Source organism: Bos mutus, chromosome 11 (genome assembly GCF_027580195.1).
Source record: "Bos mutus isolate GX-2022 chromosome 11, NWIPB_WYAK_1.1, whole genome shotgun sequence".
NCBI classification, from domain to species: domain Eukaryota; kingdom Metazoa; phylum Chordata; class Mammalia; order Artiodactyla; family Bovidae; genus Bos; species Bos mutus.
The window spans coordinates 820,451-842,468 of NC_091627.1; the positions used below are offsets into that span (position 1 = coordinate 820,451).

At 61.8% G+C, this 22,018-nt stretch overlaps 2 protein-coding genes across 5 annotated transcripts; one reads left to right on the forward strand and one right to left on the reverse strand.

Annotated features, from left to right (window-relative positions):
- Positions 1-5,045: 5,045 nt before the first annotated feature.
- On the forward strand, positions 5,046-9,189 carry DPP7 (dipeptidyl peptidase 7). 3 transcript variants are annotated; one of them, XM_070378632.1, is made up of 13 exons: positions 5,046-5,185; positions 5,734-5,847; positions 5,933-6,072; positions 6,164-6,327; positions 6,554-6,689; positions 6,766-6,847; positions 7,104-7,270; positions 7,432-7,492; positions 7,899-8,017; positions 8,112-8,268; positions 8,405-8,469; positions 8,684-8,754; positions 8,851-9,189. In XM_070378632.1, the coding sequence occupies exons 1-13, from the start codon at positions 5,104-5,106 to the stop codon at positions 8,957-8,959; spliced, it is 1,467 nt and encodes a 488-aa protein (XP_070234733.1). In that variant the 5' UTR covers positions 5,046-5,103; the 3' UTR covers positions 8,960-9,189. The 3 variants fall into 3 exon arrangements, with proteins under 3 accessions (XP_070234733.1, XP_070234734.1, XP_070234735.1); XM_070378633.1 differs by having other exon boundaries at positions 7,104-7,240; XM_070378634.1 differs by lacking the exons at positions 7,899-8,017; positions 8,112-8,268.
- A 1,503-nt stretch (positions 9,190-10,692) lies between these two features.
- MAN1B1 (mannosidase alpha class 1B member 1) lies at positions 10,693-21,992 on the reverse strand. Of its 2 annotated transcripts, none has more exons than XM_070378631.1 (13): positions 21,750-21,992; positions 21,061-21,169; positions 20,267-20,382; positions 18,463-18,617; positions 18,112-18,221; positions 16,736-16,921; positions 15,908-16,056; positions 15,336-15,524; positions 13,735-13,925; positions 13,097-13,217; positions 12,443-12,640; positions 12,235-12,366; positions 10,693-11,071 (listed from the first exon to the last, which is right to left on the reverse strand). In XM_070378631.1, exons 1-13 carry the CDS (start codon positions 21,855-21,857, stop codon positions 11,036-11,038), a joined length of 1,800 nt encoding a protein of 599 aa, XP_070234732.1. In that variant the 5' UTR covers positions 21,858-21,992; the 3' UTR covers positions 10,693-11,035. The 2 variants fall into 2 exon arrangements, with proteins under 2 accessions (XP_070234732.1, XP_070234731.1); XM_070378630.1 differs by having other exon boundaries at positions 10,693-11,621; positions 21,750-21,991.
- Positions 21,993-22,018: the final 26 nt, after the last annotated feature.

A 22,018-nucleotide genomic window follows, 5' to 3' on the forward strand; every position in this document is an offset into this window, starting at 1 on the left:
CCTGCAATGAACAATTCAAAAGGAAATTAAAGAAGCAATTCCACTTTACATAGCATCTAAAAGAATGACTAAAAATAAATTTAACCAAGGGGGTGACTTAACTGTACACTGAAAACTATAAAACATTGCTGATGGATATTAAGACCCAAATAGGTGGAAAGATACCCTTTGTTCATGGGTAGAAAGCCTTTTTTTTTTTGGCTGCACCACTCAGCTGACAGGATCTTAGCTCCCTGACCAGGGATCAAACGTGGCCCCAGCAGTGAAAGTGGAGAGTCCTAACCTCTGCACCACCAAGGAAGTCCCAGGAAGACTTAGTTTTAAGATGTCAATACTACCCAAAGTGACCTGCAGGTTCAATGCAATCCTTATCAAAATTCCAACTTCTTCTTCTTCTTTTTTTTTTTTTTTTGCAGAAGTTGAAATGTCAATCCTCAAATTAATATGGGATTGCAAGGGGCCCTGAATAGCCAAAATAATCTTGAAAAAGAAAAAAGACATACATTTCCCAAGTTCAAGACTCCCTACCTACAAAGGCACAGCATTCAAAACAGTGTGCTGTTTTCCTAAGGCTAGGACAGACATCTAGGGCATGGAGAACAAGAGAGAATCAGAAATAAACTCGTAGCTATGTTGGTGTTCAGTCGCTAAGTCATGTCCAATCTTTGTGACCCTATGAAGCAACCAGGCTTCCCTGTCCGACCCTATCTCCTAGAGTTTGCTTAAACTCATGTCCATTGAGTTGATGATACCGTCCAACCATCTCATCCTCTGTTGTCCCCTTCTCCTCCTCCTTCAATCTCTGCCAGCATCAGGGTCTTTTCCAGTGAGTCAACTCTTTGCATCAGGTGGCCAAAGGACTGGAGCTTTAGCTTTAGCATCAGTTCTTCCAACGAATAATCAGGGTTGCTTTCCTTTAGGATGGACTGGTTATATCTCCTTGCTGTCCAAGGGACTTTCAAGAATCTTCTCCAGCACCACAGTTTGAATGCATTGATTCTTTGGCGCTCAGCCTTTTTTATGCTCCAACTGTCCCATCCATACATGACTACTGGAAAAACCATAGCTTTGATTAGACAGACCTTTGTCGGCAAAGTGATGTCTCTGCTTTTTAATACACTCTCTAGTTTGTCACAGCTTTCCTTCCAAGGAGCAAGCATCTTTTAATTTCATGGCTGCAGTCACCATCTGCGGTGATTTTTGTCGTTGTTGTTCAGTCGCTCAGTTGTGTCTGACTGTTCGCAACCCCGTGGAGTGCAGCACACCAAGTTTCCCTCTCTTTCTTTCACTGTCTGCTGAAGCTTGCTCAAACTCATGTCCATTAAGTCAGTGATACCATCCAACCATCTCATCCTATTTCATCCCTTTCTCCTCCTGCCTTCAATCTTTCCCAGCATCAGGGTCTTTTGTAGTGAGTCGGCTCTTTGCAGCAGGTGGCCAAGTATTGGTGTTTCGGCTTTAGCATCAGTCCTTCCAATGAATATTCAAGATTGATTTCCTTTAGGACTGACCTCTCCTTGCAGTCCAAGGGACTCTCAAGTCTCCTCCAACATCACAGTTCCAAAGCATCGATTCTTTGGGGCTCAGCCTTCTTTATGGTCCAACTCTCACACCCATACATGACAACTGGAAAAACCACAGCTTTGATTAGACCTTTGTTGGCAAAGTAACGTGTCTGCTTTTTAATACGTCTTCTAGGTTTGTCATAGCAGTGATTTTGGAGTCCAAGAAAGAAAGTCTGTCACTGTTTCCATTTTCCCCCATCTGTTTGCTTGGACGTCATCAGAATAATCTCGAATAATCTCTGTGCACGGGAGGACACTGTCCCGAGTGCACAGGCCCCACAGGACGGGGGAAGACAGTCTCCAACTACAAATCCAATAAAGGTTTAATAACCAGGATATACTTTCTAAAACCTCTAAAACTCAAGAACAAAAACTCTTGAAACTCCTCAACGAACGAAAAAACTAAAAAAATAAAAAAAAAACCAAATTAAACAAAAAAACACAACAATGAATAAACGGTGGAAACGCTTTTTATGTTAAACGTGCACATTATATGTATAATCTAATACACGTACACACATGTCCACACCACACGACTGCGGGCAGCGCCTGGGTCACAGCTGAGAGCGCTGAGGCCTGCCTGGGAGTCCCCGGCCCCCCCGCCCCTCAAGACATTCCTCCAAGGAAGACTTAAGCACACTCACGAAGTGCCCGAAAAGGTAGCGTCACTGTCGGGAAGACGCCAATCAAACCACAGTGAGAGGCCACTCCCACTGTGGCAACGCTACCTCCGAACAAAACAAGTGTTGGAGAGGACGTGGAGAAATTGAAACTTTTGTGCACTGCTGGTTAGAATGTAAACGATGCAAATGCCATGGAAAACAGAGTGGAGCGTCCTCAGAACTGAAACACAGAGCTACCATGCGGCCCTGCAAGCCCACTTGCAGGTGTGCCCGCCCCCAGACGGAAGCAAGGTCTTGAGATCATCGAGCGCCCGAATTCACAGCAGCGTTTTAAACATAAGCAAGAGGTGGAGACAATCTGGTGTCCGCTGCTGGGTGAGTGGGTTTCACAGTGGGGTCTGTCCATGAATGGAATATGACTCATATTTACCTGGAAAAAAGGAAGGAAATCCTGACACAGGCTACACCATGCGTGAGCGCTAAAGACTTGGTGCTCAGTGAAACCAGACACAAAGATAAGTTGTGTATGATTCTACTTATATGAGGTCTCTAGAATAAGCAGACTCATAGAGACAGGACAACAGAGGTCATCCCAGGATTGGGGAGGGCTTCCCTGGTGGCTCAGCGGTAGAGAATCCACCTGCGGTGCAGGAGACACAGATCCGACCCCTGGGTCACAAAGATCGCCTGGAGATGAGAATGGCAACCCACTCCAGTGTTCTTGCCTGGAGACTCCCATGGACAGAGGAGCCTGACTCTGAGACCCTGTCCACGGGGTCTCAGAGTCAGACATGACTGATGACTGAACCATCAGCAGCCTGGGGGAGGAGAGTGAGGAGTTTCCGTTTGGGAAGATGAAAGTTTGAGAGAGAATGATGGTAGTTGCACAACAGTATGGATGAACTTACAGCTGATATTTAAAAGTGGTTGAAAGCGTATAATTTCACACAGATGAACGTGGCCTTAACTGCAGGTGCTGAGTGGGTCAGAGCTGAGAGCCCTGGGGCCTACACTTTGGGACTCTCTGTGCATCCCAAGTGCCCGCCTCTGGGTCCTGGCGGCTCTTAGGTCTGAAAGGGGCAGGGTAGGCTCTGCTAAGGGGCTGGGCCTGGCTCCAAGATCCAGAGGCTGTGGAGGGGGAATCAGGTCCCAGCTTTGTCCCCAGAGTCAGTGGCCCCGGGCAGCTGGGGAAAGGGATCTGGTCCCCCAGACGTACCTGTGTGCTCAGGGCCACAAGTCGTGGCCGGAGTCTCAGAGGAATCAGATGCTTCTCTCTGGGACTTCCTGCTGCTACCCAGGCGTGGAGGAGCCGCCTGGAGCGTCTGCAGGGGGAATGCAGTGGGCCTGCGGTGGGTTGGGGTCCGGCCTCTTATTTGACAAGAGGAGAGGCTGCCGTCCATGGGAAGGGACTCCTCCTTGAAGAGGCGGGCCTCTCAACACAGGACAGGCGCCCCTAGATGCAGGGCCGGGAGCACAGGAACAGGCCCAAGGGGACACGGGAACAGGGCCACTTTGGCACACAGAGACAGGAGGATGGGGACACGGGGAAGCAGGGACGGGGACACAGGGGCAGGGGCACGCAGGGGCTGGGGCACAGGGGCGTGGGCACACAGGGACGGGAACACAGGGGCGTGGGCACGCAGGGGTAGGAACACAGGGGCATGGGGACGCAGGGACGGGGACACAGGGGCGTGGGCACGCAGGGGTAGGAGCACAGGGGCATGGGGACAGTGGGGTAGGAGCACAGGGGCGTGGGCACGCAGGGACGGGAGCACAGGGGCATGGGGACAGGGGGTGGGGGCACAGGGGCACGAGGGAGCCAAGGGTGTGTAGGGATGGGGCTGCGGGGAAGGGACTGGGGGTGATTGTGCTGTGGCCCTGGGTGACCTCAGGGAGGCCACACCCACAGGGCGCTGTCACATGGTGGGCAGTCATTGTCACCACACTGAGAGCCACAGCATGGGGCCTGGGGCTGTGAGGGGGCGGGGCACGCGGCTCCCTCCCTGCCCAGCCCAAGGCCCTTTGCTTTCCGCGGCCCATCACCCAACAGGGGAGGCCTGGGCAGAGGCCTGGGGAGAGACCGCGGGCCGGGACCGTCCTGGGAGTGGGTTCAGGCAGCCCCCTCCCCTCTGCCGCCGTGCGGGGCAACCCCCCTCAACCCGCTCTGGGCCCGGCTCACGGGCCACATCCCCAGCAGGACTGCAGTCAGCACAGCCCGGCCTGAGACTGAGCAGGCCACCCGCTGGGCCTGGCTGGCCCCTCCAGGCCCTGGACTGGCACCAGGGCAGTGGGGGCCCTTCTGTCCTCTGGGTACCAGGGCACCAGAGAGGGGCTGGCCTGAGGGGGCGAGAGAGGGTCCTGGATCCCAGCTCGGCGTCCGAAAGAGCGGCCCCAGCTCCTGTGTGGGCGGCGCGGCCCTCAAGGTTTCTCAGGCGCTGGGCTCCTTTCTAGGGCTGCTGACCCCACCCCTTGCCCCAGGGCTCAAGAGCTGTCCTCCTGCCGAGCTCTATCTTCCTAACTCTCCCTTCCTCCCCCTCAAGGGCAGGCCTTCCCCAGCCTCACTCAGGAGATGGCAGGGCCAGGAGGGGGCCGGGCGGTGGCTGGGCAGCAGCCAGGCGACGGGGAGGTCACCTCCTACCCACACGCGCGTGGCATGGCGCCCAAGCCGGCGGTGGCCATGGAGGATGGGAGGCTGGGCGGGCACACCCCCACCCCAGCACGGACCCTCGAGCCCTCAGCCCACTTCCGTGCCCCACGGTGACCGTCTCCACGGTGACGCAGACGGAAGGGCCGGGAAGCTGGCACTGGGTGGGTAGGGAAGTGCTGCTCACAGCGCCGCCCCAGCCGTCACGTGAGGGGTTCCTCTGGTCATGTGACCCCAACCGCCTGACCCGAAGCTGCCGGGCAAAGTGAACATGAGCCCCCATCCCTGGCCGACCCTGCTCTGGGCCCTGGTTCTGCTGCTGGGGCTGCAGCCACGAGGCCTGGAGGCCAGGGGTAAGTGTGGCCCAAGGCCCCCATCCCTGCCCTGGGCCCCACTCCCCATCCCCCGCGACCCTTGCAGGGCCCGCCCCCACACCCCCCTCAACCCGCGCCAGGCCCCCTGCACTCAGCCCTGGGCTCCAACCCCCATCCCCCGCGACCCTTGCCAGGCCCCAATCCCCGTGCCCCACACCCGGCTCCCTCCCATCCCCCCCCACAACCCCTGCCAGGCCCTAATCCCTGCACCCCCACCCAGCTCCCTCCCACCCCCCACTTCGACCCCTGCAGGGCCCCCAATCCCCATGCCCCCTGCCTAGCTCCCTCCCATCCCCCCCCATACCCCTGCCTGGCTCCCTCCCATCCCCCCATACCCCCGCCTGGCTCCCTCCCATCACCCGATACCCCCACCCGGCTCCCTCCCATCCCCCCCGCGACCCCTGCCGGACCCCCAATCCCCGTGCCCCCTGCCTGGCTCCCTCCCATCCACCTCGATCGACACCCCCCAGCCCGTCCCCCATGGCCCTGATGGCTCCCCCGACCCCGCTGAGCGTGGTGCCCTCTAGCCCACAGATCCAAGGACCCTGAGTTTCAGGAGGCCTACTTCGAGCAGCTTCTGGACCATTTCAACTTTGAGAGGTTTGGGAACAAGACCTTTCTCCAGCGGTTCCTGCTGACAGGTGAGCCGCCCCGGGAACAGCGCCAGCACCCGCTGCTGGCGAGGGGGGCACCCTCCCCCACCCCTCACTCGCCTCCACCCGACAGAGAAGTTCTGGAACAGGGGCGAGGGGCCCATATTCTTCTACACCGGCAACGAGGGGGATGTGTGGTCCTTCGCCAACAACTCAGGATTCATCCTGGAGCTGGCAGAGCAGCAGGGGGCCCTGGTCGTCTTTGCCGAGCACGTGGGTACCGGCTGGGGCTGGGCGGTGTGGGGGTGTCGCTCTGGGGGCTCAGAGTCAGCGCCTCCCACCCCTGCCGCCCACCTGCTTGCAGCGTTACTACGGAAAGTCGCTGCCTTTCGGTGAGCGGTCCACGTGGCGTGGGTACACGGAGCTGCTGACGGTGGAGCAGGCCCTGGCTGACTTCGCAGGGCTGCTCCGGGCGCTCCGGCAGGAGCTCGAGGCCCCCGATGCCCCGGCCATCGCCTTTGGCGGCAGGTGCGTCAGCGTCTCCTTTCTCTCCCCAGCAAGTGTACTTGGCCCCGCCCAGAACTTCTGTGGGTCTTGGACGTGTCGGGTCCTGGGGGGCACAGGGCGGGAGGCCCTGGGAAGGCAGAGGACGTGGGTGTTGGCCACACAGCATGCACGCTGAGAGGCTGCCGAGTCTCCCTTGCAGGCGACGGGGCACTGGGGGTGCCCCAGGCTAACTCTGCAACCGCACCAGCTACGGGGGGATGCTCAGCGCCTACCTGAGGATCAAGTACCCACATCTCGTGGCGGGGGCCCTGGCGGCCAGCGCCCCTGTGGTCTCGGCGGCAGGCCTCGGCGACCCCTACCAGTTCTTCCAGGACGTCTCTGCGGTAAGCCGAGGCCCTAGCCCCTCTCTATCCTGGGCAGCCCCGCTGGTGGGTGCAGCCACAGCCTTCCTCCCTGCAGGACTTCCAAGGCCAGAGCCCTGAGTGTGCCCGGGCCGTGCAGGACGCATTCCGGCAGATCAGGGACTTGTTCCAGCAGGGAGGTGAGGCAGCTGCCCCCTCCAACCAACACCATCCCGCCTCCCCACGTGGGCCCGCGCCGCCCCGCCCCCCTGCAGCTCCCTCAGGCCTGTGTCAGCCCCCACAGCCCCCTCAGCCCCCCTCAGGCCCGCGTCCCCCCTGCAGCCCCTACAGGGCCGTGTCCCCCCCAGCAGCCCCCACAGGCCCGCGTCCCCCCCGCAGCCCCCACAGGGCCATGTCCCCCCCAGCAGCCCCCTCAGGCCCGCGTCCCCCCCGCAGCCCCGCACGTCGTCAGCCAGGAGTTCGGTACCTGCCAGCCCCTCTCCGGACCAAAGGACCTCACCCAGCTCTTCGGCTTCGCCCGGAATGCCTTCACCGTGCTGGCCATGATGGACTACCCGTACGCCACTGACTTTGTGGGTCACCTTCCTGCCCACCCCGTCCAGGCACGTCACCCGCCCCTGCCGCCCAGAACCTGGGGAGGGGCCCAGCCACCCTGGGGTGCTCAAAGGCACCCGGGCCTGCCCCGGGGCCTTGTGCCCGCTCAGCCCTGGGACCAGGGAGGGGTGGGGCGGCACGGCTGCTGAGGTGTTCCGTGCTCCCCCAGGTTGGCTGCAGCCGGCTGCTGAGCGAGAGCTCAAGGATCGCGGGGCTTCGTGCACTGGCCGGTGCGTCTGCCCCCCTGCCCGGACCGGTGCTGAGCGCGGGGGCCCCAAGTTGGTGGGCGGCAGCCAGGCCCCAGGAGGGCGGTGCGGGGTGGGGAGCCCCTGGGAGGAAGTGGCCACCCCCGTGGGCCACCCCCTGCGGAGCATGGCTCCGGGGCCTTCTGGAAGGCCCCCAGTCAAAGGGCAACACACCCCGTCCCAGCCCACCCTGCTGGGAGGGGGCACGTCAGTTGGGCTGACCCGCCACCCAGAGCGACCCGGACGGAGCGGACAGCACAGCCCGTCCCCTGGGACCAACACCCAGTCCTCGCTGGATCCACTGGGCCTGAGAGCCCCGACCCCTGCAGGACCCCTCTAAGTGGACAGGGTGGGTGTCCAGGCCCCTGGCCCCAGCAGCCCTCTCCCTCAGGGCTGGTGTACAACTCCTCCGGCATAGAGCCCTGCTACGACATCTACCTGCAGTATCAGGCCTGTGCTGACCCCACGGGCTGCGGCTTGGGCAGTGATGCCAAGGCCTGGGACTACCAGGTACGGGGGCCTGGGGGCTCGGGGCGGCCGGGTACAGGGGGCTGGGGGCCCGGGGCTGCGTGGGCTGGCCTGATCACAGTGTGGTGGCCCGCAGGTCTGCACTGAGATCAGCCTGACGTTCTCCAGCAACAACGTGTCCGACCTCTTCCCCGAGCTGCCCTTCACTGAAGCCCAGCGCCAGCAGTACTGCCTGGACACGTGGGGCGTGTGGCCACGGCAGGACTGGCTGCAGACCAGCTTTGGGGGGGGCGGTGAGGCCCACGGCGGGGGTCGGGGCGCGGTTCCTCCCACCGCACTGAGCAGGCTCCTTCCCAGGCTCCAGGACCCAGCCCCTGGGTCAGGGTGAGGGGGCCCCCAGTCCCACCACGCTCCCTCCATCTGTTTCAGACCTCACAGCTGCCAGCAACATCATCTTCTCCAACGGAGACCTGGACCCCTGGGCGCGGGGCGGGGTGAGTCTCACGGGAGCCTGGGCCCGCGGGCACCGCTGCCTCCGCCCCCTCCGTTGGCTCCCGGTCTCCTTCCCGTGGCCTGGCATCTGCTCGTTCACGGTCATCTTTCCTTTCTAATGAGGCTACTCTCAAGCCCCTGCGGGGGCTGCATCCTACCTGCTGGGACGAGCAGGTGGTGAGCACGTGCCCCTGACACAGGCTCCTCCCACAACAGATCCAGAGCAACCTGAGCGCGTCCGTGCTCGCCATCGCCATCCGCGGGGGGGCGCACCACCTGGACCTCAGGTGCGCCGCCTGGGGAGGGCGCGGTGCCTGGTCGGGGCGGGCGAGGGTGGCAGGGCTCAAGGCCGGCCAGCTGAGTGCCTCCCTGCCCGCCCCCAGAGGCTCCCACCCAGACGACCCCGCATCCGTGGTGGAGGCCCGCAGGCTGGAGGCTGCCCTCATTGGCAAGTGGGTGGAGGCAGCGAGGTCCACGGGGCTCCAGGGCTGAAGGCTGCCCGCCGCAGGGCCAGAGACGACCGGCTGGGGCAGGCACCAGGCCCCGGCTCCTGCAGCTGGAGCCGTGCCAGGGTGGGCAGGGCCTTGCCCAAGGAGGCACTGGACAAACACTGCTGGCCTGTCGGGCGTGTCCAGTCGTATCCGTCCCGTCGGAGGCCCTGGACACTGTGGCATGCTCACACCACCTCGTCAACGTGGCTGTTGAATAAAGCAGAGTCCTCAGCTCCGCGTGCTGTCCTGCGTAGGGTGCGTGGGCCTTTACCACGGCAGGAAAACCTGAGATTCCACAACCAACGGCTGCGCCAGTGACCCTCCACCCTTCTCAGCCGTGCTCTCCATCCCCAGCTACTGCAATGGCCCCTGCGGCCCCCAAGTCCACCTGCTTGGGGCCAGGCTGGCCCAGGGTGGGGGGCAATCTGCTTCACTGGGCCGACTGTGCCCCGCCGGGCTGCGGAACGTCAAGGACGAAGCCTGTGGTCCAGAGTCCGGACAAACCATTGCTGAAGCGGCTCCTGGGCTGCAGGGTGGTGGTGGGGCACACTGTGGGCCCTCCGGCTGGTTTCTGCACACAGGCAGCCCCAAGAGGCAGGCCCTGCTCACATGTGGGTAGAAGCCCCGCTGGGCCCGTGGGCAAGAGGGGGATGGCAGCCTCACAGGATGGACACAGGAGGGCCGTCAGGACCAAGTGCCACCTACGGCTGAGCCAGGGCGGTGGGGAGGCCCCTGCAGAGTCTGCCAGCAATAGCAACGTGTCTCCTCACACAGCCGGGGAAAGGGTCAGCCCGGCCCATGAGGGCGCTGGCCTGGGACTGGGCCCAGCCCGTGGATCTGGCTTCTTGCTGGAAAGCCACACCGTGGTCACTTCACTTCACTCGCTCTTGTCTCTTTGCAACCTCATGGACTGCAGCACACCAGGCCTCCCTGTCCATCGCCAACTCCCGGAGTTTATTCAAACTCATGTCCATTGAGTCGGTGATGCCATCCAACCATCTCATTCTCGTCGTCCCCTTCTTCCACCTTCAATCTTTCCCAGCATCAGGGTCTTTTCAAATGAGTCAGCTCTTCACATCAAGTGACCTAAGTATAGGGGTTTCAGCTTCAGCATTGGTCCTTCCAACAAATATTCAGGGCTGATTTCCTTTAGGATGGACTGGTTTCATCTCCTTGCAGAACCAAGGGACTCTCAAGAGTCTTCTCCAAGATCAGTTTGAAAGCATCAGTTCTTTAGCTTTTAGCCTTCTTTATGGTCCAACTCTCACATCCATACATGACCACTGGAGAAACCTTAGCTTTGACTAGACAGACCTTGCTGACAAAATAACATCTGTGCTTTTTAATAAGCTATCTAGATGGTCATAGCATTTCTTCCAAGGAACACGCATCTTTTCATTTCACTTTCACACCCTGGTCAGCCCTAAGGAATGGGTGCTGCTGGCTGAGCAGAAGGGACTTGACAGGCCAGCCAGGCGCCTTGAGAGGAGCAGCAGGCGCTGGCAGCCCACACCCAGGGCAGCGGGCGGAGCACAGGGCCCACTGAGGCCCACAGCCAGCATCTCACACCCTCACCCTGGGGCCGCCTGCCCAGCACAAGTGCTGTGTGCGGACGTTTCCACACTTCCCGGGGCAGAGCCAAAGCCGACGTCTGGACACGGGACACCAGATCTGCCGCAGCCCTTGTGCCGACCTCACGCTGGAAATCAGAAAATAAAGACAAAGCACATGCCATTCAGAACAAGTGTACTTTTATCGTGGGTTAGAAGTCCCGTCTGTTGGGCTGGGAGCCGGTGAACATGCCCCCCAGCCTTGCCCAGCCCTGTAAAGGCAGGGGCGGATCCCTGAGTCCAACGTGTAAACACCACAGCCAGCCAGGAGCCCGAATCCCCATGAGGTCAGGACGCCCCGAGCCCCTGCGTCGGGCGTGTTCACAGGCTGTGATCCCGAGGCTGGGCTGTACTGGGCTGTGCCCAAGACTGTCTCTGATCATATCGCAGGCTCTGGGCCAAAGTGGCCTGGGGTGACCAGATGCCCAGGACCCCGAGGAAGCCCTTGCAGGGCAGCAGGAGAGTGTTCAGGCTTCAGGAATGTAGTCATTTGATTTGATTTTCTAGGAAGAAGGAAGAAACTCGCTGAGTGGACAGGATCCCCAGAATCACACCGCCCATTTATTCCTATGTGTTCCAAACGGTGATCCAACAGGAACCAGGCGAGGAGCACAGAATCAACAGCAGAGCACCGGACGCCCAGTGGCCACCCCGAGCAGCTATGAGGCCCCGAAACATCCTGGCCCTGTGGCCCACCGGCCTCTGTCACCAGCCCGGCCCGGAGCACGTGCCGCCAGCTGAGGGGACACCTCAACAGCCAAGGTCAGGGCCCGGGTCTTGCCGACAGGCATCCTCACGGACAGCACATATCAGCCTCCTGGGCAGCGCCTACTCGTGAGCCATCCCGCCCTAGGAGGGGGCCCAGATGGGCAGGGGGTGAGCCTCTGTGTTGAACACGTAGGTGTCCAGGCTCAGCAGGTCGGGGTCGTCGGAGAAGAGCAGATACAGGTATTTGAGCGTCTCTCCCAGAAAGAAGCTCTCCATCTTGTCCCTGGGCTGGGGGTGGCGGGGGTCCTGGACGTTGCTGATGGAAGAATAGCCGCCCGAGGGGACCTGCTCGAGAGCCGAGGCCGCAAGTCACGATGCTGGCTCAGCCCTCTGGAGGGCTGCCAGCCAGAGGCGCGCACCCCGGGGCCTGGCCCACCCCAGAACACACGGCCCCCCAGGGCAGGGTGTGGGGCGGAGAGGACTCCAAAGCCCAGAGGGAATGGCCACCTGGATGTCAGCCATGGTTCCCTTCAGTGACCAGATGCCAAGTGCCACCTCCAAAACCTGTGCAGGCCTCACAAAGGCCCCAAGGCCACCCGAGGGGTGTAGAGTCCACCTCAGGGGCCACAGGGCGAAGGTCAAGTCGCAGCCCTGCCAGGGTGGGCAGTGGGCCCTGGGCATAGCAGGGGGTGGTGCGGGTTGGGGCCCCCGGCCTGGGGAGTAGTGGCTCAGAGGTCACCGACTGCTGGATGGAAACACGCTGCCCAAGCCACATGGAGGACCCAGCAGAGACACGGTCTGTGCGCCTCGGGCCACTGCAGGGACCCTCCCGACACAGCTGTCCCCCAGACAAGACAGACAGATGCCCCAACCCCTGGGCCCTCACAGCAGGGCAGGGCCTCCCAGTGCAGCCCCTGGGAGGTGACAGTGAGGCCCTGGGGACACGGCGGGGGCTCACCCGCGTATAGGTGTTGAAGCTGTGCAGGATCTCCCAGCCCCAGTCCTGGTACTTGCGGTCGCCCGTGAGGCGGTACAGGTAGAACAGGCTCTCCACGGTCTCGGGCCGCAGCAGGTTGTGTCTGTCGGCCGCCTGGGGAGGCACATGGGCTCAGGAGGTGCCTCCCAGCACTCCCATCTGGCCCAGCCCTGGGCCCAGCATGGCTCACCTTCACCTGAACGTCCTTAACAGCCTTCGTGTGGTGGAGGTTGAAGTGTGCGATCTCGGGGCTCAGCCCCGTCTCCATCTGACGGTACATCTGGTAGCAGGTGTCCATGAGTGCCTGGGCCAGCTCCATGTGCTCAGCAGGCAGGCCGTGGTGGGCACCCAGAGCCAGTGTCCCCGGCAGGAAGCACACCAGGTGGTCCTGAAACCACAGGGTCACCTCAGCAGCAGGTCCAGCGCCGTCAGGCCTCAGACAGGGGACTGGGCTGCGGGCCAAGCACCTGGGGCCCCACACGGGCAGGGGAGCAGCTTCTGGAAGGACCACCTCAAAGGCTGACAGAGCCCTGGCTGCAGGAGAGCAGGACGGGGTGCAACTGGGAGTGGGGGCTCCCCGAGAGCGTGGAAGGAGAGACTCGGGGCAGGGCAGGGGACCTGGAGGAGGTGGGGGCTCCGGGGTGGGGGCCCTGGCACCCCACAGACCTCAGCTCCTCCTGCTGCTCTCACGGGACACCCACATCCACCCGGGACCGCCCCGCTCCACGGCCAGGATCACGAGGTCCCCCCGGTCGTCCCCACTCAGAGCCATCAGACGTCAAGCACAGAGGCCGGGTCCCCACGCTGCCTTGAGGCCGCATCAGGGAAACACCCTCCCACTCACCATCTTGGCGCTGAAGCGGCCGTGGTTGAGCTCCCCCACGAAGGTCAGCTTCCTGGGCTCAGACCTGGCGAGCAGGTGCTTCCTGATCCCGTCCACGGCTTCCAGGTAGTCTTCCAGCAGCCTATGCAGACCAGCGGGGCCTGTGTGCTCTGGCCAGGTGGGCGCACAGCCCTCAGGCCCACAAACAGGGCTGACCCCGAGCTCCTGTCCCCGTTCTGGGATCTATGAGGCCCGGCCCTGCCAGCCCCATGGGGTCAGCCTGAACCAGCCTGCGGGCTCCCAGTCAGTGACGCTTCCTGGGCCACAGTCACCCCCAGGCTTGAGGCTTGAGAGGATCCCAGCACCCCACTGGGGTTTATCTCTTTTATAACTGAACAAGGAGCGACCAGGCTGCTCCCTGGGAATGTGTGAGTTTTCAGTGTCAAAGTGCTAAGCGTGAGGAGGCCCACATGGCCCTGGCTGCCTCCCGCCGGAGCCGACGACCGAGCAGCCACAACCCCAAGGAAGACCCCTGTCTGCCCACCCCGGTGGCCGGTCCTTGCTCTGCATATAGGATGAACAGAAACACCCTTCCCCACAGAGGGCCCCGCCACCCCGAGCCCGGGGGGCCACCCCGAAGGCAGAGAAACAGGCCTCACTGCCGCTCCTTCTTCCCGCCCTGGATCCACTGTTTCAGCAGGTACTCGTAGTAGCTGTCGGCCCTGGCGCCTAGGGTGAACACGCCCAGGTGGGTGAAGCTGCCGCTGTTGGTGTTGATGAACATGGGCACCAGCCCGTCCAGCTTCCCGTGCAGGGCATGCACACGTCTCGTCACCTCCTCTGCGGCCTCCTGGGCAGACGGTGGGGGCGGTGAGCAGGTGAGCTAGGTAGAGGGGCTGCCGGCAGCCGACCGCGGGACTGAAGCTGTCCTCGAGACCCTTCCCAGCCCTGAGCCAGGAGGACAGGTCAGAAGCAAGTGGCCTGTGTGGTGTGACCACGTCCCAACCTCAGGACGGCACAGGCCTCTCACGGCAGTGCCCGGCCGGGGACCTGCTGGGCCTCCTACGCAAAAGACACGCGGCACGTGGACACACACACGGCAACACACCACTGGTTAAAAATCAAACCCAACTGGAGGCACCGTCACACCCCCGTGAGGAGGGACAAGTGACAGCTGGATGGCGGACAAAGGCACGTCTGGACAGGTGGACCCAGCCCGGGCCCTCCCGCCAACGACCCAGCGGCACACCAGCTGAAGCTTGGCAGTCATCAGCCCAGCAACAAGTCCACTGTGTCAGGGATTCTCTAAGCTGAGAAAGGAAGGATCCTGACCGGTCCTGCCACCTTGAGACAGCAGGCTCACTGGCCACCCAGACTGCAGCCACGGCAGGAGAAGACGCCACTGAGCACGGGGAAAGCTCCGCACAGCCTACCTGGCTGCCCAGGCTGGTGGAGTGACAAACGGGAAGTCGGTGAACAGTGCTGGGGTCGCTTGGGTGGGGGGGACAGTTCTAGAGGGGGACGACAGCCAGACGCGTGAGCACAGACAGCCACGGTTACGGGAGACGGCGGGACCTCTCGACACAAACATCTCAACAAAAACGAGATGGGGTGAGCGGAGGAAACAAGGAAAGCTCAGCGGATGCCGACACGCAGACAGACCCGCCACAGGAGAGTCCCTGTGGAGGCAGGTGGCAGACGCTCCTGAAGACAGAGACAACCAGAGCCAGCCACAGAGACAGGTCCGCCATCCCTCCACACGCACAGTCAGCGCCGCGAGCCGGAGCCAGGCCGGCACCCCACTCCAGCTGCCCACCCGGGACAGCGTGTGGGCCCCGTCAGGGCGCCACAAACGGGACGACGACGACGTCACCTACGCTGACCTGGCTACGAAACCCAGAGCTCCAACACACCCCGTGGCACTCAGCCACAACTCAGCAGGCGGTCCTCGCCACTGCAGGAGGGCACAGGACAACGGCAAGTGGACACCAGGCCATGCCGAGCGCGGCAGAACAAGCCGTCAGCTGTCGGGGCCCCGCAGGCCAGGCAGAGGACTCGGCCTCCAGTCAAGGCCTCTCCCATCTGCGCCTCTGGCATCACCAGAAAATGCGATTCTGCAGGAGAACGTGAGACAAGAACCAACACCGACGCGAGTCTCGTGGCCCAGCACCCACAACCACGCAGACCTGCACTCGCCTCCACGAGCCGGAGACGGCCCCGCAGAAAACCCGCACCAGCCGGGGGCAGAGCCCCCCCATACCTGAAATTTCTTATCTCCCGTGAGACGAGAGAGCTCTCGGAACTCCAGCTGAATGCTTGTCACCTCAGCCACCGTGCTATCAGAGGTCCATCGGGGTGGGTGAGCAACTCCAGTGCCAATGTTTACATCGGAGTATGGAATCTTAGAGGGTGTTCGGAAGGCAGGCATTAACCGATTTCCAAAATCCTCCTGACACATAACACAGCGATGAGTCAACGATTCCTGCTGCTCGGCGGCCTTGTCTCCACGACACGATGGTGAACCCAACACCCCTTTTCATCTAATTCCGTGGACAGACCCGAGTATGCTGGCTTCACCTGACCCAACCCTGGCCAGCTACAAAAACCGAGCTGGACTCAATTCGTTCAGAATGACCTCACGGGCAGGCAGCAGGCTGGCACAATGCTGCTTCAGCCACCCACGTGCTCGGAAACAGACGCCAGAGCGGGAGGAGACAGAACCGGAAACAAACGCCCGCCACAGCCTAATCCCGTGAGAAAAGCATTGATTGCTGAGCACTTGAGACCCCAGTCCCCCCAGGAAGCGAGCAGACCCGACGCCGGGACACTCACAGCCTTCTTCAGGAAGAGGATGTCCCCAGATAGGTGGAAGGCACTCAGAAGCCCCCCCAGGATCCGGATTGTGCTCTCAAACAGGTTGACGTCCACATCTTTCTGAAACAATAACCTCTTCGACACCCAATTCCTGGCTTCTTGAAATTCTGCCACGTGGAACAGCAGAGACACAGGAACAAATGAACAGGCCAGCCTTTCCTGGCCGCGCCCTCAGGGCTCTGCACACCCCTGCAGGGTTCCGACATCACCTCCTCACGCAGGAGGGGGGCCCAGGAGTCCTCCAACCGCACAGAAAACATGGGGCCAGCGTGCAGCTGGGGGAAGGCTGTGCAGCGTGAGCACAAGTGCTCAACGTCAAAGCCACGCTACAGAGAAGCACGAGAGAGTGAGTGGCTGGAGGCCTGCAGTGCAAGTGTGAGACGGAACAGGGCCGTGCGCGCCAGTTCAGAAATACCCGAGGACACGCCACCCGTCTCACCCTGTCTCCACCGACAAGGCCTGAGGGAGACTCGGGGCGCGGCCGGCCACCGCGTCGGATCACGTGCCGCCTCCCCCCACAGGGCCCTCCTGACCGCCAGAAACACGGGCTGCAGACGCCCCTGGACTCCACCCTCCACCACGCTCGGCGCTCTGCAGGAGGCGCAGGGCGCACGGATGTGCGAGGACAGAGAGCTGCCCGCGGCCAGCACAGCCACGCTGGCAGCCAGGACAAGGGGAAGCACAGCCCAGCAGGACGCAGCGTGTGGTCGCCTCCCAGACCAGGCGCGCTCGGGCCCGAGGGTCACGCGCGGCGAGCTCGAGCCCACCACAGGGACGGGCAGGTACCTTTCTTTAGCCCCAGAATCCACATGGTGTCCAGCGCGTCGATCAGCGTGAGGCCGAGGCCAAACCACTCGCTGAAGGACCTGGTCAGGGGCTTCAGCTCGTCGTGGCCCCAGGCGAACTTGCGGTATCCAGCCCACGCGTGGAGGAAGGCGTCTACCACAGCCTTCTGGCGCTCGTTCTGGGGGGCTGGGAGGAGGAAAGCAGGGTGTGGGCACCCAGGCAGACCTGCCCTGTGGCCCCACAGCGAGTGAGCCTGCTGTGGGGGCACCTTAGGCTGCAGTGAAGGCCCAGCTGAAGATGCCACCGGCCCAGGCTGGTCAGCCTGCACCAGGTCCCAGCAGGGACCCCCCTCCACGAAACAGCGAAGGAGCGAAAGCGAAGGACCCAGTGTGCCTGGTGTGCAGTCTGGCTTGTGGACATCAAACGTGACGGGCGCTGGTGACCCGGACAAGAAAACCTTGTCTGACCAATATAGAAGGTCCTTAATAAGCTAGTAATAGAGCTACCATGTGACCCCGCTACCTACTCCTGGCTTATAGATCCGGAGAGAAACACGACTGAACGGATCCACGACCCCCAACGTCACCGCAACACTGTTTACAAAAGCAAGACATGGAGGCGACCTAAACGTCCACCAACAGAGAAACAAAGAAAGAAAACGCGTTACATGCAGACAGCAGAAGCTCACTCAGCCACGCAAAAGAGTGAAGTGATGGCATTTGCAGCCACATGGGCGGAGCTCGCAACCGTCACAGTGAAGGAAGTAGCTCAGACAAAAAACAAGTATTCTGTGACACCCCTTATACATGGAATCTAAGGAAAAATGATACAGGTAAACTTAGTTGCAAAACAGAAAGGGACCCACGGACGCAGAGAATGAACTTACGGTGCCGGGGGAGTGAAAGCGGGGAGGACGTAGTTAGCGAGTCTGGGCAGCCTCGTCTACACTGCTCTACTCTAAACGGGCAAACACAGCATCTACCTCACAGCACACGGACCCCTGCTCAGTGTTACACGGCACTCCACACACAGAAAAGCGTGCAGTAGGATGCGGACGTGTGTGTACGGTTGAGCCCTTCCCCTGCTCATTTGAGACTGTCACAACACTGTCAGTCACCTCTACTAGAATACAAAATAAAAGTTAAAATGGCTGCAGCACCGGATACTGAAAGACATCTGTCCGGGAGACAGACGTCGTCACCAAAGCTATAGAGTGCCTGACCCACAGGAGCCTGGTCCACCTGGGTGTCCAAGGCTGAGCCGAGCTTTCGAGGGACAGCAGGAGCTGCACAGCCACCCCAACTCTCAAGCGTGTCCTTTGCTGCGACACTCAGAACGAACAGCAGCTGAGGCCGGAGGCGGCAGGCGGACCTTACCTGGGTTGGCCTGAATCCTTGCTGCCTTTGGGGAAGGCCTGGCAGGGAGCTCTGCCTTCTTTCCAGGAGGTTCAGTGCCCTGCTGTGGCTTGGTCCCTGCTCCCCTCCAACTACAGGGAGAGAAACGTGAACGCTCAGAGCAGGGACAGAGGTGTGGATGCCCCAAGGCTGCCACCGAGCTCAGGCTCAAACTCGCACGCTCCCCAGGGGACCGCGAATGGACAAGCCACAGACACCCTATTCCGCGAGGGCGCACGGTGTGAAACACAGGAAAACACTTGTTAGCACTTTGTCAAAAAAACCAGAAAACACTGGTTCCCAAGATCAGACCATCTCTGATGCTCCCGGTACCTGAGGCCGTCTCTCTGCGCCTCTGCTCCCCAGCCAGCCTCGCCCACCACCTCTGCCCTCCTCTGGGCCCGGTCCTGCCTTCTCTCCTGGGGGTCTCCATCGGGCGCTCTAATCTGCAGGTTGGGGGGTCCTCGTCGGAAATGCCTTTGGGGCTTCTGGACAGAGACAAGAGTCACTCGTACAATGATTCCATCCCGCTTCTAGGACGCAGCCCGTCCCGTCAGACCTGGAGCCACGTAGGGAGCGCTGTGGACTGGCTGAGCAGCTGCCGTTTCCTAGAGGAAATGCTTTCCACTTTTCATACGATGCGCAGCTTTGGGAGGAGCCCCTTTCTCGTCAGATCCTGGCTCTGACTCCCTGATGGAGGCTCTGCCGATGGGTGAATGTAGCCCTGGAGAGTCAGTTAAGCCCCTGGCCAGAGCGTGTCTGGGAGTCAGACCCTAAGGGTAGCAGGGCAGGGATAAACCACCCCATCCCCGTCGATGGAGCCACAGAGAACACTGCCCAGGCCTGCACCCGGGACTTCCACCTCAGCCTCGGAAGGCTGAGGCAGAGGCGGCCGGTCAGTGACAAAGCGCCGTGGGAGGCCGCACTCATCCTGGCTCCAGCCCCCCAACAGTGGCTGTGACAGCAACTCCTCCAGCTCCCAAGGACACAGACCCGTGAATGGAAAAGCCTCTGGCGGCAGCACCCACGGACACCTTGGCGGAGGATCCGTGAAGACACCCCCTTCCAAGATCCAAACCCCACCGAGCCGGGCCCCCAGGTCACGAGAGTAGGTGCGGCTGAAACAAAGCTCCATGGATGAAGCAGGTCTCGGGGACGAGTGCCGGCATCGGACCCAGAGAGGAGGTGCCAGCGGACTCAGGATGCGCAGGGGCCCCGAGACTCGCTCCACAGGAGACGTGGATGTCCACGCCTTCATCCCAGGCCCCTCCTGGACCCCAGAGTCCAGGTCATGGATGCTGAGGTGTGGAAACGTGTCTCTCGGAGGAGAAACAGCCACGTTCTGCTGTCACGTGACCGTGAAGTCAACACACAAGAGTGGGCACAGAAGTGACAGAAGGAATGCTCTTGGCTCTAAAGGGAGAAACCGGCTCTCTCACACACAGACCTTCCAGAGAGACGGGGTGAGAGCAGGCAGCCTGTGGGGCTTGAGGCCGGCATCAGTCCCAGAGCCTCTCCCTGGGGGCGCCTGGGCACACCTGGACACCCCAACCCACAGGAGCGTGCACCTGGCACAGAGCACCCTGGGCGCTCAGAGGCCGGCCGCCCTCCTGGGGTGGGACCTGCCCTGGCTCTGGCTGATGCCTCGCCCTCTAGTCTCCACGTGCTCCCCCGCCCTCGCTCGCCCCCCTGGACGGCTCGGGGTTCCCCAGGACGCGGCCTCACCCCTGCCCCCACCCCTTCTGGATGGCAGGCACCACGCACCTGCCAACTCCCAGTCCTCCCTGCTGACCCCACTGTGATGCGGAGGCCCCAGAACCTCTGTCTGGGCAGGTCCAGAGTGGAGCCCCCGCCTGACCGCCCCCGGCCAGTAGATCCCAGAGAAAAGGGCCGGTCTCTCTCACCTCCCAAGGACCCGGAGCAGCAGATGGGCCAAGAGGACAGAGGACAGAATGGCCCTCCTCCTCTCTCCGTCTCCTCCATCCCCCAGCCCAGAGCAAGGAGCCTCAGGTGAAAACCTCAGACACACGGCAGGAAGCAGAATTCTTCCCAGTCCCTCTCAAACAGCCCACGCTGTGCTGAAGCGCCTCTGGCCTGGACCCCAGTTGCGACTCCACCTTCAGTTTACTCCAAGTACCTGAGGCGACAGCCCCGCCACGGCCTCCGGGTTCTCAGCTGCTTTCTGAGGAGCTGGCAAGACGGGAGGATTTGCTGGTCTCATCTGCCCTGCTGCCGCCGACCTGCTGTCCACAGCTAAACAGGAGAATCTATTTTATCTCCAATACGCCTCGAGGCCCAGAGGAGAGTCAAAGGGCGCTGGAAACAGCACCTACACAGCCAGCCCTCCTGGAAAAGGACAGGCTGGGGCCTCCGCAGAGGGCAGGCCAAGGAATTCCAGAGTGGCCTCAGGGAAGCAAAGCCTGCCCATAGCCCCTGCAGCTTCTGTCTTTACCCCACCACAACCCACACACTTGGCCTTTATCTTTCCACTTCGAGGAGGCCCACGGTGGCACACGGGCCATTCACGGGAGCCAGCCGCGGGCTCTGCAGCTTTCCTCCTCCAAGGAGCCGCGAGCAGAACCCAGGAGGGAGCTGCCCCTCCTGCCGGCACCTGCACTTCCTTCCCAGCACTGCGGTGCATGTTAGGAAGCGCCTGCAGCGCAGCGCGTGCAGACTCCGCCTGTACCCTCGGACCTGGATGTCGGTGTGAGACGGCCGGCCGACAGGCCGCTTCTCACAGCAGACGTCTGGGAAACAGTCACACACGGCAGATTAACAGCCACCTTATAGCGGGGTGCTGGGAACATTCTAGGCTTCTCCTTATCTCACTTCCCGCCAATGCGTTGAAGTCTGGGCCTCCTGCCGCTGCCAGATCGCTGTGCCACCCCTTAGTCAGCCCTCAGGACACCCGAGGATCATGCAAGCTGGTACCTGTCCACTCGTCGGCCACGTGGACATAGGACAAGAGGCCGAAGAGCATCACGACCACCAGCAGGAAGAGGACCACCGTCCGCTGTAACCTCGACAGCTGCTTCCATTTCTGAGGGACAGAGAACGACCATTTTACTGAAAGGAGCACACGGAGCAATCTCTCCCGCCGTGTCAGACTCCGGGAGGATGAGGAGCAATTCCCGAGGCCCAGCGTGGGGCTCTGCTGCTTCTGAACCGGGGACGTTTCCTCCAAGCGGGGGCCGCAGGCTGGAGCGGTACTGCAGCCAACACCCGCACCGGCTTCGTGGGTGCTAGTGACTCGCAGCGTCCCACTCGGTTCGAACCCCATGGACTGTAGCCCGCCAGGCGCCTGTGTCCATGCGATTTCCCGGCCAGCACACTGGAGTGGGGAGACACCTCCTCCTCCAGGGGGTCACCCCGACCCAGGAATCGAACCCGCGTCTCCCCTCGACAGGCGGGTTCTTTACCGCCGAGCCACCTGTGAAGCCCCAGCGGTCGGAGCTGGAGAAAGGAAACTCCACGCAGACACCGTCTGTGCCCACAGTGGACGGCCGAGAGGGACCCGCAGCCCTCCTCGCCTGGGCCGCGCGAGGCCGGCCGCAGTCGCGCCCGGTTCCCAGACCCCAGCCCGGGGAAGCGCCGACCCGGCCGCCCGGCCCGCCCCTCACCCGCCAGCAGGAGCGACGCCTCAGGCCCTGGCCGCCATCGTAGCTCCGGCCGGGGCTCAGCGTCACCGAGATGAAGTCCCGACGCGCCGGCGCCGGCGGCGGGTACATGACGCCCGCGGGGGCCCGAAGGGCCTCGCCTTCCGGCGGCGTCAGGAAGCCCTACTTCGAGCCGGGCTGAGAGACCAGTTGGTCTGAGTCGGGTGTCCGGCCATAGCGGCGCCGTCAACTCCCCGCCCATCGCGCCGCGCCGCCAATGCGCCTCTGCCGCG